At 58.2% G+C, this 15,422-nt stretch overlaps 1 protein-coding gene across 12 annotated transcripts in view; it reads right to left on the bottom strand.

Annotated features, from left to right (window-relative positions):
* Positions 1–966: 966 nt before the first annotated feature.
* ARHGEF11 (Rho guanine nucleotide exchange factor 11) overlaps positions 967–15,422 on the bottom strand; it is a 107,969-nt gene continuing 93,513 nt past the window's right edge. For 8 of the 12 annotated variants that reach the window (XM_061120503.1, XM_061120505.1, XM_061120504.1 and 5 more), the window contains 19 exons: positions 13,635–13,814; positions 13,499–13,546; positions 13,105–13,292; positions 12,721–12,867; positions 12,372–12,451; positions 12,146–12,271; positions 11,473–11,590; positions 10,438–10,616; positions 9,820–9,895; positions 9,330–9,497; positions 8,534–8,624; positions 7,635–7,760; positions 7,132–7,193; positions 6,029–6,247; positions 5,315–5,677; positions 4,182–4,277; positions 3,036–3,283; positions 2,664–2,853; positions 968–2,073 (listed from right to left, as the gene is read on the bottom strand). In XM_061120503.1, coding sequence (XP_060976486.1) covers positions 2,018–2,073; positions 2,664–2,853; positions 3,036–3,283; positions 4,182–4,277; positions 5,315–5,677; positions 6,029–6,247; positions 7,132–7,193; positions 7,635–7,760; positions 8,534–8,624; positions 9,330–9,497; positions 9,820–9,895; positions 10,438–10,616; positions 11,473–11,590; positions 12,146–12,271; positions 12,372–12,451; positions 12,721–12,867; positions 13,105–13,292; positions 13,499–13,546; positions 13,635–13,814 — 2,761 coding nt within the window. In that variant the 3' untranslated portion in view covers positions 968–2,017. Of the gene's footprint in view, positions 2,074–2,663; positions 2,854–3,035; positions 3,284–4,181; positions 4,278–5,314; positions 5,678–6,028; positions 6,248–7,131; positions 7,194–7,634; positions 7,761–8,533; positions 8,625–9,329; positions 9,498–9,819; positions 9,896–10,437; positions 10,617–11,472; positions 11,591–12,145; positions 12,272–12,371; positions 12,452–12,720; positions 12,868–13,104; positions 13,293–13,498; positions 13,547–13,634; positions 13,815–15,422 lie in introns of all 12 variants that reach the window. The other 4 variants (XM_061120510.1, XM_061120506.1, XM_061120514.1 and 1 more) reach the window with 4 other exon arrangements.

The raw sequence follows: 15,422 nt of genomic DNA, 5'->3' as shown, positions 1-15,422 counted from the left end.
AAAGTCCCTTCACCTCTGAGCACATCTAACCTGGTCACGTCCTCTCGACCCCCACTCCCGTTTCCGTTGCCTCAACAGAGATCTGCTCGCTGTGCCTCTCTGTGAGGCTCTGTGGCCCCCACAGTCCCCTCCCTGCCTGCATCCGCCAGCACTGCTGCTTGGCCTCTTGGCAGCTGGCCACTGAGCTACTGCACGGAGCAGGGTGCAGGAGCAGCTCGTTGAATCCCCAGGTGCTTGGCGATGTCCCGTCACCCCAGCCTCTCCTGTTCCCCCTGCCTGAGGCCTTCTAAAGCTTCAGTGGAGCCTTACAGCCGAAGTACTCATCCCTACACTTTATCAAGAATGGCTCATGTATTCATTCTGATGCCCAACCAGACTGTAAGCTCCCAAGGTCAGCACTGAGCATTATGCTGGGTTTAGGACGTAAAACAGAGGGGAAAGAGAATGGGTCCCTTAGTCCAACAATGACAGCCAAGAGAGGAGGTCTGAATGGTTACAGTCCTGGGGACGTGGCCGTGTCTGAGGAGCTGCTTCCGGAGGGTGTCAGAGCTTGCTCGAGGCCTCCGATGGCATCTGGCCAGGCCTCAGAGATGACCCTCCCCTGTGTGTTGCCCGTAAGTCCTACGGCTCACTGAGGGCAGCCCGTGAGGGCTCTTGCCTCTGGGACCGCTGCTCCTTTGCGTGTGTGTTTAAAGTGAGATAAGTGTCTTTGTATGTCTTAGCCGCAGGGGGCTGTATCACTTGGTTTCCCCAACTGAAGTTCAGCAAGTGCACCCTGGAGCTTCGGGAGGGAATATGGTGAGGCCTGGGTCTGGGGGCTGCGTTCCGTTCCTTCTATCCAATGCTAACCAGTCTCAGAGGGAACAACTACAGTATCTTTGATTACAGTGGTTCCAAGAATCACACATATACCACCACAGTTGAAGAATATTTAACTTTTCTTAAAAAAAAAAAAAAAAAAACTTAACCATGAAAGGAAGAAAATAAGAGTATACATTATTTTAACAGCAAAACAGTCATTTCCATATCTATATTTTATATATTATATATATATATTTATATATATATATGTATATATACACCTAGCACAGTGTGTATATTCTATTAGTCAGTGGGGGGTGGGGTGGATGTGGTAATGGGGGCCAAGGCTGTGGTAGCCCCTGGGGGTGGTCCTAGGTTAGTTTAGGGACTCCAGCATTCAACCCCCTACCCCTCTCCTGGCGCCCAGTTTTCAGCTCTGTACCTGATACACTGGTTTTCTACAGGGAGAGGGTGGGGAAGGGTGGACACAGGTGGGGTAAGAAATTCCCCTGAAGATGAGAAGTCCTGGGAGGGAGGGAGGAGCTCAGCACCGGGCCAAGGAGGCTGGAAGCTGGAGGCCTCAGGGACGCCTCCACCTCTGGGCCCTGATCCTGGAGCTGGGCCGCGAACTAGGAGATCCAAGTGAACCTCCTGTTCCCTTAGCAGCCCCTCTGTAACTGCCTCCAGTGCTCCAGGACCAGAAACAAAAAAGGGTGAAGTTATTTACAATAGCAAAGATACACATACAATACATACATATTTATAGGAAACCAAAGTGACAAAGAGAGGAGAGGAGGAGACACCCACCCCAGCCTGGGGGTCCTGTGGAGAAGGGAGGGGAGGAAGAAAGTGCATTTACACCGGAGCTGCCTCCTTACACTCACACTGGCTTGTCTGAGGGCACCCACACATACAGGCGCGCACTGTGCGCGGGGGCGAGGGGGGCCTTTCAGATGCAGTCTGCATGCTTAGGAGACAGGAGGCCTTGACGGGGTGGGCCGAAGGGAAGGGAAAAGACATTGAAACTTGACTCCAATCTGAGCAGACCAAGCAACATGCGGATCTCCCTGGGGATCTCCCCCGGGGGCCCCGGCTGGAGCCTTCTCCTCAACCGCTCACCATGGGGAGGAGGTCTGGGGTCTCCCCACCCCGTGCCCTGCCTCAGGCCAGTCCCTAGCGGAGGAGTGGGGATGTGAGGAGTCAGTGGTTCCGACAGCTACGGTCCTGGGGACGTGGCTGTGTCTGCCGTGCCGTCTTCCAGCGCAGTGGGGCCTGTGGGGAGTGGGGATGGTGGTGAGGAGCTGGCCTCTGAGAAGATGACCCTCCCCCCATGTTTCTCCTGGGCAGTCCTCAAGCCTGTGAGAGCAGCTCTTCAGTGCCATCCTTCCGTGATAGGCGTTCTCCGCCACCAGAAACCTCAGAGTTTCTTGTGGGGCCTGAAAGGGGCTGTCTGCTGAATCCCACTTCTGTTTTGTTGGCCCCCAAACCCATGTGTAGGTATGGGTCTGCCTGCCTGAGCAGAAGCACAGCAGTGGCCCCAGCCCACACAATCTACTTCTGAACCACTTATTAAGGACGGGTTTTGGATGTGAGACTAGGTTCTTTCTGGTTGGTTATCTCCAGAATCCAAGAAAAAAGAGGGTTCAGTTCTAAGGTTCCCACTTTTAGGGGAGCTTCCTCCTCCTGAAGCTGAGGAAATGAGTGAATAAGTTGTACTTGAGGGGAAAAAAAATGAGACCCCTTCTCAGAACTCCCCCATCTTCTCATAGCCCTGTGGTGATGTTTCCTCAGGAGCCGAAGGCCTTCTCCACGCGCCCTCCGCCCTGCCCCTGCCCCTGCCAACCCCAGAGGACCTCACTCACCATCCTCAGGACAGGGCCCCAGTTCGCGGCTGTCCATGGAGTCAGAGGCCAGGGGCTCCTTGGCTGGAGGGGAGAGGGAGCTTTCTATCCATCTAGCTGCCTCTGTGTGGAAACTGCCCACAGGTGTGGTGCCGCCAGATGACTGACCCCCGAGGGACCTGAGCAGCTCTCTGTGGGCCAGCTCCATGTCCTGGAAGAGTAGCAGAGGGACATCTGCTCTCCAGCCCCTCTGGGGAAGAGGCTGTGCTTGAGGGTGGTGGGGCGGGCTGAGAGCAGAGCCCCAGGCCAGGATATAGGGCTCCTGCGGAGACAACTCTTGTGGGTGATGGGTCTCGGGGGACAGCCTGTGCCTCTGGCGGCCCGAGCCCTTACCTTGAGCCGATTGAGCTTGAGGGTAAGCTGCTCGATGGTGCGGAAGATCATGCCCACGTCCCTGAGGGCCAGACTTGGGGGAGAGCGGCCGGGGCGCTTCTGATCTCCATGGCCTCCCTGAAGTGGGGGCTGAGGCTCTGTCTGCCAGGCAGGGAGGCCGTCAGGCTGGGAAGGGCTCACGTGTGCTCCTGATGGATCAGTACTCGAGTCAGGGGGTCCTGCTGGCATGCTGACGTAAAAGCAGTTCCCTGTCCCCAGCAAGACAGAGAGATTAGGAGGCAAACAGAGAAGCCTGAGCCGTCTTCTGCTCCCCCAATGTCTCCCAGGCTGACCCATGGGCCCAGGAAAGCCATCTTGCGGATGAGCTCAGAGCAGGTTGGCCCCAAGCTGCCTACCAGTCTCCCAAAACCCTTCACCTTGAGAACCTTCGAGATGCTGGTATTGCCCAGTGGGGCCCACACCAGGGGGGAGACTAAGGAGCTAGTGGTGGAGGTTAAAGAAGAAGGGGCAGGGTGGTTGTGTTTCTTCTGGGAAACCACAGTGGCCCCCATTCCCTGAAGGAAGGGTGAAGAGGGGGGTGAGCTGGCTTTAGATGCTTCTGAAAGAGGTGGGTGGGTGCCTCCTTCTGCCCCATCTCAGGCTCTGCTGAACTTCAACACAGCCCCCTCCCCAATAGCCAATTACTTGGTGATCTTTGCGATACCTGAACTCATCAGAGGGGGTCAGGGACAGCTAGAGAAGGATGCCGAGGGTCCCTGACAGGACAGTCAGCACAGGAATATGTCCAGGAGCCTGGAAGCCCTCACAAGCCCTTCTCCACAGTGACCCTGACGGGTGTGGTGGCTGGTGTGCGGGAGAGGTGGCTCAGAACGTCAGGCTAGGGACACTGCGCTCCCCTCCCCCGCCTCCTGTGACGAAGCACAGCCGCTTCACTCCACCGCTCCGGAAGGGGCCTGCGCAGCTCTCGGCGAGGAGCTGGCACAGGTCTGCCTGCCACCTTTAGGCCCACGGCCTACTCTCCCTGATTCCAGTTGGGGGGCGTGTCCCCATGACTGCCGGCCAGGGTCTAACACCAGAAGCCCAGCTCTGCCCTCAAGGGCTCCCACTCCAGCCCTGCCTGTCTGGCTCCAGGGAGAGGGTCGTTACCCGTAGCCTTTGCTCCGCCTTCCACTTCGGGTGGCTCAGGCTCTGACTGGCCACTCTCTGGCAGTGCAGGGACCGCCTTGCTGCCTGCCACCTCCGCTGCACCAACACCACCACCAGGGAGAGCAGAGAAGAGACAGGAGGAGAGGGGAGGGCGCCGGAGCAGGAAGACGACGGAGAAAGAAGAGGTGGGTGTGGGGCGGGGTGAAGAAAAAGAAAAAGGGAAGAACACAGTGAACACAAGATCACACATGATTACACCCCGCAGAGCCACAGAGAACTGCTCCACCAATTCACCAATTCACCAGAGGAGAGAGAAGGAAGGTCAGGTCCCAGAAACCCAGGAGAGAGCGCAGACCTCGGGCAGGTGGAGAGAAAAATGCTCCTGGAAAAGGAGGCAGAGCTGGGCACTGGGGGAGGAAAGGAGACCCCCTGGCACTGGTGTGGACGCCCTCCCACCGCCCGAGTACCCTGTGCTTCACTTCCTCCCCTGCTGTACTCCTCAGACCAGGCTGCCCTGACTCTTTGCTCTGTCGTCTGGGCTCTGGCCAAACCTGCCCTGAGCCCCAGTCCCAGCCAGTCTTGGCTTTTCCTGTCTTAAACCGGGGCCGTCCTAGCTCCCTGCTCATTCACCAGGGACCCCCTGTCTCCACACGGCTCCCAGCCTTGTCCTGCAGCCCCTCCTCTTGGCTCTGCCTCCAGACCCACCCCGCCTCCGTCCCACACATCAGTGCCTTCCTTGCTGCTCTCTGGAGCCACCGGCTGCAGCCCTCTGCCCGTGTCTTTCTGGGGATGAAGATTCTGAGAAAAGCCCCACTTCTTAGGACTGCAAGAGCAGTGAAGAACGCTAGCAGAAACTTATTGGCAGCTGACTTGTGCCACAGTGATATCCTCATAACGTAGAATGAAGTCCAGAGGGGCTTCAGAATTTCTCCCAGGGTCACAGGGATATTAAGTAACGGAACTAGGACCCTGTACCTCGGCTGTCTGACCCCAAAGCCATTACATGATGTCAGCATGTCTCCTTCCCCGGGATCCGGACAAGCCTCTGCACACAAGGCTTCCAGACGGGGCAGGAAGGAAGCAGCCAGCTGAAGACTCAGTGCGCCCCCCAGGGGCATCCCAACGTACTTTACCTTTTCTTACAACCTTGTAGCTTCCTGTGCCCTCTGTGCTCGAAGCTTCTTCCTCCGGATTCTTGTCTAGCTTGGGAGATTCCCAGACCCCAGAATTCCTGGTCCTTGGGGGCAGCTGTTCCAGAGAACGCAGAGCCATGTCCTCCTGCGCTGGCTGGCTCCACTCTGGCCCCGAGAGTGGGGCATCATCCCCCTCGGCCCCAGTGGGAGCTCGCCCCGGGGAGCCTGGGTCCCAGGGGTGCGAAGTGATGCTGATGACGGAGGGTGTAGGGGTCAGGTCATCCTCGGGCTCCCCGGCAGCTCGTGGGTCCGCGGGGTGAGCAGGCAGCAGGCTCCACAGGATCAGGTGCCGCAGGTTCTCCACTGGAGGGGAAGCAGGTGATGGCTTCCTGGACACAGGACCACGCACCTGGCCATGGCGGGGGGCGGGGTGCAGAGGAGGTGGGGGCTGCGGCTCCCTTCTCCCACCCCCGACCTGGTGACACTGCCTCTGCAGTCGCAGCGTGGAGCTGGGGGGCCCTGGCCAACCAGCTGGGGGATGGGGTGAAGGCCGGGGCGGGGGGACAGGAACAACAACGGTCTCTCTGCATCCTTCTCTCCTGGAGCACAACTCAGGTAGAGCCTCTGAGCAGGCCGAGTAGAGTATCTGCCTGTCGACACCAGCCAAGCCGCTGGGGCACTAGGGGCTGGCAGTCAGGGCCAGGAGGCACTCACCGTCCTCCAGGGCTGCATCGGCGAGTCCTTCCATGAACAGAGGGCCCGGGAGGGGCAGGAGGATGGGGTCCCTGGTCCTGCTTCCCCTGTACTCGCTATTCAGCGAGGCAGAAGGGTGAGGCAGAGCTCCCAGCTCCTCGTCCTCCACGCTGCCCTCCTGCTCAGCATCTGCCAGCAGGGCCGAGTGCTTCCCTTTGGCCCTCTGCTGGCACCCCATGCCTGTTTCAGATGGGAGGACAGTGTAAGCAGGGGAAGAGGGAGGGCATGGATGGGCTAATCCCAGGTCCAGCTTTGGGTTCAAGGGGCTGGGAACACTGGCTGATTCATTCCACAATGTTTACTGAGCCTCAATCATGGCCAGGCACCGTCCCAGGCTCCTAGCACACATCAGTAGAAAAAAAACAGAGATCCCTGCCCTGTGGAACTTAAATTCTAATTGACAAACAGAGAAAAAGAAAATAAGTAAATTAACTACATGAATTAGCTAAGAAGTGCGATAGGAAAGAAAAAACCATACGCGGGGATATGGGAGATCAGGAATGCTGGTATTAAACCGAGTGGTCAAAGAAGGTAACTTGGTGCAAAGCTGACAATCTATCTGCACAAAGACTTGAAGTGGGGTGGGCGTTAGGAGAAGCATTCAAGTGGAAGGAAACAGAAAACAGACCCAGCCAGGGAGCCTACCCACAGAGATTTCTCTCTAAACTCGAGGCTAAGTTACTTCACATTAAAAACTCACCGAGAGTTCTGTCTGGGACCCTTGTGCCCCTGTCGAACCCATCCTAGTGACTGTCTCTGCAGCCCTCTGAGCTCCACTCCCCACCCCCACCCTCAGGATTCCTGTCCCAGCACATCTCTAAGGGCATCTCGTTCTCCATTAGGAGCCCCCAGACTCTACCCGCCTGCCCCCGCTTCCTCCTCCGGTGGGAAGCTCTGTTCACTTGAGCCTGTTCTCTGCCCTCTTCCAGACCAACTTCCTCATTCTGTTTTTCTCTGTTCTTATGACCCTTTATGGCTGTCTCCCATCACCCCCAGCCACCTCCTTACCTGTGCCTAAGGGAAACGAACTGGGTCGGCCCCCCCGGGACAGCTCAGGGCCTTACCTGCAGGGGCTGCCTCAGGCTCCGGTTCACCGTGGAACACCTCGGAGTCATCCGGTCCTGCCCTGCGGGGAGAACAGTCAGGGTGAGGGAGGCCCGCCCGCTTGGAGTTCTGGCTCTCTGCCAGCTGGGAGGTGGCCACGTCATGAAATTCCACTCTGGCCTCCTGAGTTCACATGGACAATGAAGGAGCAGGGCCCAAGAAGGCAGTGGTTTAGATTTCAGACCTGCTGTCTGGTTAGCAACCTGGAGAGGAGGGTGGGTGCTGGCCAAGCTTGTCTTGGTCCTGATTCTACCCCCTCGCCCTCACAATTCAGGCACAGTCTGAGCAGGGGAATGGGGGGAAGAACACGCAGGGCCAGAAGGTGGAGGTGTGGGCGGACCTTACTCCATCTGCCTGCTAACATCTGTCAGCTGAGGCTGCCCAAACCCAGGAGTGAAGTGCTCAGAAGCAGCAAATGACTGCCCTGGAGCGGGGACAGTGACGGGCCCGGAGGGCTGCCCACCTGCTGGGTGTGGGGCTCTGGTCGGCTGGCTCCTGGGGGCCTGGGCGCGGGGGGTGAGTGGGTGCTGGGGCAACTCCGGGGAGCCTGGTGGCATTCCGAACAGCCTCTTCTAAAAGCTCCATCCACCTGTTGCTCAGCAGGAAAAGAGAGGTCTGCTGGTGAGAACAGGACAGAGGAGCACAGTGTCTCCCCAACCCACCCCGAGCCAGGGCTGCGAAGCCCTTTGCCAGAACCTGCCCTGAGGACCCTCTGCCCAGCGGGGGTCCCGCCTCCTGTGCAGTTCTGACTGGCTGCCCCGCTTGGGGCAGGTTTATATTCCTCACAGCTACCAACTGCTGAACACCAACCCTCTGTTAGGCTCTGTGCTCTGCACTCTGTATCTGTTCTCTCTCAACCTAGCTCCCAAGAGGCAGCACTATCCACATTCACAGATGAAAGCCCCGAGAAACTGTCTGACCCAATCTGTCTCTGGCCTCTGGGTCAGACAGGCTACTACTGAGGCTGGCTACTGCCGGGAATATGGGCGGGTGGATGCCGGGGGGTGGAGATGACAGTTCTGGAGGCAAACACCTCTGAAGAGTGTGGGCATTTAAAACACTTGATGGAGGAAGAGAAGAACCCAGGGGAAGGAAGTGTGGCCAGAGAAAGGAGAGGAGCAGCGGACTGGCTGGAAGACTGCTGGTAACGCCTCCTTCCTTGGACAGGCTGCTCATGGGGTCAGGAATGGTGATCCCGAAAGCCTCTCTGCATCTGTCTTATCTCCCTCTTCTGCGCCAAGGCCCCATCCTCTAGCCACTCTGGGCCCAGTCCTGGTCTCACTGTCCAAGTCCTCACACACCGCCCTGGTCCCACGGGGATGGCAGTTACGCAGGACTGCCTCGCTTCCCAGCAATCCTCACGTGTTCTTGTCCGATGATGTCAAAGCCACCAGCTCGTAGATCTGGGGTGGGCCCAACTCAGAGGTACAGATGATGAAGAAGGCCCGTTTATCTGTGCAGGACAGAGAAGCAGAAGGGTCTGTACTGGGGGTGGCAGGGGCATGACTGCAGCCTGGGTTGGGTGACAAAGTGTGGACTTGAAACCCTGACCCTCAACCAGATGCAGAATGCAGCACTAGTTGGACCGAAGTCATTGGATTCCACTTACAGGAAGGACAAGAGGCCATTCTGGTTCCTCTAATGCCATCTTCATAGTCATTATCTCTCACTTTCCTCACAGTGAGGGCTGAGGGTTACAAAACTACATCACACCCATCCTCCCTTTTCACCGTCCCCTAAGAGACAGGCATCACTCCCCATGATACAGTTGAAGAAAGCGAGCCCAGAGCCCTTCTGGTACATGCTCCGCTTCTCACTAAAGTGCTCCGAGCACTGGACTGGGCTCTGGACTGTGGGTGTGAACTCTGCCTGTCCCTCCTGCAGCAGGAAGGCATGTCCTACTGCTCTCTGCCCAGTTCTGCTTCCTCATCCTCAGTCCACCCTAAGTGCTCACATCCCATCCGGCCTGCACCAGGCTGTCCACCTTAGTCCCCATCCCACCCCAGACTGAACCACATCTTCCTGTTTAGATGAGTCTGGGTGGAAGGAAAGTCACACGGGCAGGCCAGTAAGTTCATCACCCAGCGCTCACTGGACAGGAGTAGCAGGGCGCATGGCCTGGGACCCGGGCCCGCTGGGACCGTCTCCTCACGGGTACCTGTGGCCACCGAGCGGACGAGCACGGCGTTGAGCTTGAGCACAGGGCTGAAGGTCTGCTTGCTGTCCACGGAGCCCACGGCCGTCTTGCTGTGGCACTTGAGCAGCAGCTTCTCGTCCTGCTTCTGCAGCAGCACCAGGAGGTCCTCCAGGAGCAGCACGTGGAGGTCTGGAGGAGGGTGATGTCTGTGAGGGGTTCCCCACTGCCTGCTCAGCCCTCACCAACACCTGGGATACCAGAGGCTCCTGGATGGTCGTCCTCAGGGTCTGGGGAGCCCTGGAGTCTGCTGACCTCCAACTGCTTGGTTTTTGGTCCTTTCTCCCATGCTGTGCTTAAGGTGCCCTGAGCTCTCAACCCCAGTGGTGCTTGGAGCTGCCTCCCAGCTACCTTACCGCCCTTGAGAGCACCAGGTACTGAGCTGATGATCCAGAGAGGAAGAGCCCGGGTGATGCCCTAGATTCCCTCTTGGTCCCAGGCCCCTGGCGCTTACCCAAGGTCTTATCCTTGCTGATCCTCCAGGTTAGAGGCCCCTCATGGATCATCTTTCTGGTTGTAAGATCCAAACTCTGTGAGAGAGACACCATTCATTCAACAAGCATCTGAGAACCTAGACTCTATGCTAAGGTGCTGGGCATCAGTGGTGTGAACAAGAACCAGTCCCTTGCCCTCACACTCTTGTGGGGGATGCAGACAAGTAAAAAGGCAACTGCAAAGTCACAAGCCACGTGCTGTGCTGGGGGATACACTGGTGGCCCTGGCGGGGGGTTCTCTACCCCCTACCACACACTGTTGATCCTCCTAAGAGGGTCCTGCCCGTCCCTTCAGCTTTATTTCCTCCCAAATGGCCTTCACTGTTACCTCGAGTCCATCCCCACCTCCTGCTCTTGCAGGCTGAGTTCTCACACCCGGCCTCTGTAGTCGGGCTGTCTGCCCTTGTCTGTCCAGGGACAAGGCGGCAACAGCCACCGTTGCTGTGTCATTCCGGGGCCCTCATCACACGTCCTTATACACATGGGCACAGGTCTCCTCCCCCAGTACGCTCCAGGTCCTGGGTGGACTGCTGCTCTTAAGGAGGCCCGAGAAGCACGTGTGCCTGTGGGGCTCTGACCTTGAACTCTGCGGCCAGGGGGTTGCTGGCCCTCTCCAGGGAGGTGGTGTCCAGGCGCTTCTGGTAGCCTTCCAGGCGGTGCCGGTTCTCCGTCTGCTTCACTGCTTCGTTCACATACTTGAGAATTTCCCGGCACTGGTCCCGGGCCCGGCAGAGCTTCTCGTGCTCAGAGGTGCCGCCTGCCCACGGGGTAACGAGGGGTTTTTAGGGCTCCTGCCAGACGAGTCTGCCAGAGCCTGACAGGAGCTGGCTACCGGGGCCAGCCAGTCACACATCACGGGGGTGGGTGGGGACATGCCACCCTGCCTAACCTGGACCTCAAACATAAGGACGACATATTCTGAGGATCCACGGTCTTCAGACCTCTGCTCTGCAGACACTGATGGCTCTTAGGAATTCCTGTCTAGACTACAACTGGCCCTACAGGTGTGGGGACACGGATGGGGACCGAGGGAGCAATGGCGCCTCCCTCTAAGAACAGGGGGGTGTGGGTCCTTCCCACTTCTCCACACTGACACCAACGTCTCCAACTTGAGGGTGGTGAAAGGTGCTCAGGATCCCAGGGACAGTGACGACAGGGCTAGACCCCCTATTCAGCCTGGTCCCGTACTCCTCTGGAGTAACTCACCATGCACGGCTGCCTTTTGTGCATTGCAACGCCCCCAGAGACGTCCAGCAGGGGGCATGAATGGGACTAAAATCCAGTCACAACTCTGGTGCGGAACCACGCCCCTCAGAGGAGCCACGGTACCCCGTGTGCCAACCCCACATCATCAGAGGCTCCGCTCCCATCTGCACAGAGGCCCCACACAGGCCGGGGGCAGCCTGAACCTCCTCCTGTGCTGAGCACCTCATTTACTGCCAAAGTGCATTACAATGGTTGTCTTCTCTGAGACTGACCGCAAGAACACAAGGATGAAGACCCTCAGGACCAGAGAGGTCAAGTGACTTGCTAAGGTCACAAGCAGGGCTGTGCCAGGACCAGGCTCTGGGCCGCGGGCTGCTGCCTCCCCAGGCCAGGCGTCCGGGTCCTACCCTCCGTGTGCTTGATGATGTTCTCCAGCAGCAGCGGGTACTTGGTGAGACGCTGCATCTCGGAGATGATGAGGTCTCGGAGCTGCAGTCGCCGGCACTGAGGGTGGCTCTCGGCCTCCTACATGGAAGGACACACAGAGGGAGATGCACCCCGGGTCAGGAGCTGGCCTGTGGGCTCTGGGCCACAGGACAGGACAAATGCTAAATAGGTCCCAATTCCAGAGAGTCACTCAGAAACGGTGGTGGCAGCTTCTCACTTTGATATTTAGGAAAAAGCTGGTGGGGTAGGGAGACCACAGCCCAAGAAAGGGATATGGTCAAGCCACATAAAACAGGGATTACTCCCACTTTATAGACAAACAAACTGAGATCCATCTGAGTAAATACAGGCAGCAGGAGGTAAGCAGAGCCATCTGATGGCAAGTCTGGTGTCTCTGTCTTGAGAGCGGGTATATGTCAGTGTTTCTGAAGAGGGGGCCTGGGGAGGGTGTGGATGGAGCAGAGGTGCTGGTCACCAACCCTGGCAGAGAGAAGAGGCCAGGGTGCCTGGAGCTGGGGGCCAGTGGGTAGTCTGAGAGATGGTGGGTGGACCTGGTAAGCTCTCCCCCTCAGCCTGACTGAGTTAAGACTGGACTGGCTGGTTTTGGCGGCGACAAGCAGAGGCCACACGTACCTGCATGAAGAGCTGGAACCGGCTCTCCTTGCGCTGCCTGGTCTTGATCAGCTCCAGGGCGATGGACTGATAGGAGCAGAACTGTGCGGCCACCTGCTGGAGCTCCTCCCGGGCAGGGCCGTCAAACTGACAGGGAGAAGGGACACCACACAGCCCACCTCACACCCCTGCCTGGAACCTCTTCCCCTCTTCCTCCAAGGCCTCCCTGGGGCCTGGGCAGCCATACCCGAGCCAGCATGAGGTCACTGACTTCTTTAATAATGGGGCCCTCCTCCCGGAGCTTCCTCATAGCTTCACACCAGGAATCTGGGGCAAGGAGAGAAGACAGAAGCACCTGGGGTTGAGCTGCAAGGCCAGGCCCTTGGTGACGGGGGAAGAGGGCTCTGAGGGTCATGCTGTGGGGGCAAGGTCTGGGAGCCACTTCACTCATGGGGGAGCTGGAATGCTGGCTTCAGGTTGGGCATCAGGTTCTCCCCCCAAAGAGTATGGGCAGGGGCTATGTGCTCGGGGGTCCTGGCATGTGGGCAGAAATCTGAAGTCTGGCCAGGGGAGGGGGCGGGCGGGGGGCTCCTCACTGTGGATCTCGATGAGCTCAGGCAGGTTGGGGAAGAGCCGGGCCAGCTCCTCGCGGGGCAGTAGGCCCTCCTTCTTCATCCGCTGGTAGAAGATCAGGTCCAGGACCCGGAGTGTGCGCAGATGGGACGCTTCGGTCACGAACAGCTCTGAGCAGGTGAAAGGACAAGGAGGGGCAGAAGGACAGCAGGACAGCCATCAGCAAGGATCTACTGGGACCTCTCCTGAAGGCCAGAATGGAGGTGGTCCTCACAGGAATCACAGCATGGGCCGGCCATGCCCCTAAGGTCCCACCCTCTCTTCTCTACCACCCTTTGTGTCCAAGGTGCCCTGCACCTGTTACCACACGAGTCAGTGTGGAAGCGGGGAGAGGCAGCTGGTCTCACCATTGATGACCTCCTGCCGGTCAATCTCCCTCTGGCTCAGCCTGGCCACCACGTCCTTGCCCACTGTGTGCTGCCAGTTCTGGGCATCTGGCTCCGGCTCCAGGTCAGACAGCTGGCCCAGATCGTCTTCTAGCAGGTTGGGGAGGAGGGCGTCTGTGCAGAACCCCAAGCTGGGGGACTCGATACTCCTGAGGGAAACGAGGTGGCGGCTCAGTGTCTCAGGAGGAAGAGGTCAAATGTGGGGTGTGTCCCCCACTCTCCTGCCCAAGCTGCCTGTCCTGGGCCCTGGGAAACCAGGGGGCCAGGAAGAGGGGCTGCTCCACCAACAGGCCAGCAGAAGGCTCGGCTGGGTCAGGGACACCTAACAGAGACTGCTGCTGCACCTATCACTCACCTGCGGCCCATTTTGGGGGTGAAGGGAGGTGTTGGGTTCTCAAGAGACCTGTGGAGAGAAGGTCAGCTCTCAGCCACCCTGGGCTGCCTGGCCCGCAAGATGCCAGTGGGCGGAGCCCTCCCCGAGCCCCGCCCACCTGGTGGAGAGGCTGGAGGCAGATGAGGAGGCTGACTGGTGGAGGCGGGCGGCCTCCGCCGCGGCGTCCATGTCCACGTCGCTGCGAGAGCGGGGCACGTTCTCCGCCTTCCGGGACCGCTTCATCTCCTCCCGGCCCTTCAGGCTTTCAGAGCGGCCCAGGCGAATCTCTGAGCGTGAACTGGATGGAACAGCAAGACACCTTGGGGTCTCACACCCGACCAGCTCTGACCTGCTCCTCCCTCTCAGGGCCTGCCTCGGCAGGGGAGGCTTCCACGCCAAACACCACACCCAACGTGCCCGAACTCCCTGTGGCAGACGCTGCTCAGTGACAAACCGCTTTTACCACAGGCTCCTTCCTCTCCCCAGCTTGGCTTGATGGACAGAGCCTCTCATCTTCCTCTTTTTAAAAAAATTTTATCTATTTATTTTTTGGCGGTGCTGGGTCTCCATTACTATGCGGGCTTTTCTCTAGTTGCGATGTGCGTGGGCTTCTTATTGTGGTGGCTTCTCTTGAAGAGCACGGGCTCTGGGGCATGCAAGCCTCAGAAGCTTCAGACTTGGGCTCAGCACCTGTGGTTCCCAGGCTCTAGGACACAGGCTCAACAGTGGTGGCCGGCGGGCTTAGCTGCTCCGCGGCATGTACAATCTTCCCAGACCAGGGATCGAACCCGTGTCTCGCACTGGCAGGCAGATACTTTACCACTGAGCCACCAGGGAAGCCTTCATCTTCCTCCTGACTGTTCAGAAAGGGATCCCAAGAGGAAGCTAAAGTCCTGGACTTAATAGAATCAGACTTGTGGGGTGCCTGGATGCCAAAGACCCTGAGTCCCCATCAGGCTGCTGTGGACACCAAAGTCCATCACTAGGAACCATGAGGTCCTACCCTCCCTGACCCCGCCATCTCCTGGCCGGCCCACCTGGCCCTCTGCTCTGGAACGGGTCGGTGCCCACTGTGGACTCTGCTCGAGGCGGAGCTCTCCTTTTACAAGATCTTCTAAGAGGGAAGTACAAGCACCCCCTGCACATACTCTTTAGCATTCTCCATACTGCCTGTCAGAAAAGTCTATACCCCACCCCTCCAGCTGTCATGTGGATTGTGGATTTCTTCTGTTCTTATCCTGAGAGCATCCTTTCTAGGCCTCCAGTCCCCTCAGAGCAGAGCAGCTTGGAAGGGTACTTCAGGGGCATGCTTACTGATGGGCATGCTCCCTGGCCTGCCATTCTTGGCTGCTGAGGGTCTGTGGGGCTTGAGATGCTGACGACCGGGTGCTGCTCTTTTTCAAGTCCTGCAGGGCATCAGCCCTGTGACAGCTGGCATCTCTGACCCCTAGCTGCCCCAGGATGGTGCCTCCCCCCATGGCCCTGCTGGGCTGGTTCTCTGCTGACATTACTGCTAATCTATTTCCTGCTCTGCATCTAGGACCACAGAAGGCCTGGGGAGTCTGGAGAGCTCTTATAGCACAGCAGACTGCTGCAGAGGAGCCGCCAAATGGCTTGGTCTCCATTCATCAGTCTCTGAACTGCCAAAGGATCCAAATGCTGCTCCCCTCTGGGTCCCAGGGGTTTGTCTGCAGGGTTAGAACCCATACTGTCAGCTGATCCCCTACTGAACTCACTCCCTGAAGCCTGTTAGAACAATTCCAACACAGATTACCTCAAAACACTTGCACCGGTGCCCCACAATGGGTCACTTTAGCATCGCATCAAACCTTGTGCAATGAGGTTCCTGGGGATTCTTTCAAGTACCCAGAAGTGAGTAATGATCCCATGAAGAAGGGAGGCATGC

Source organism: Dama dama, chromosome 20, assembly GCF_033118175.1.
Source record: "Dama dama isolate Ldn47 chromosome 20, ASM3311817v1, whole genome shotgun sequence".
Lineage (NCBI taxonomy): Eukaryota > Metazoa > Chordata > Mammalia > Artiodactyla > Cervidae > Dama > Dama dama.
This window is presented reverse-complemented; position numbering and strand designations above follow the sequence as displayed.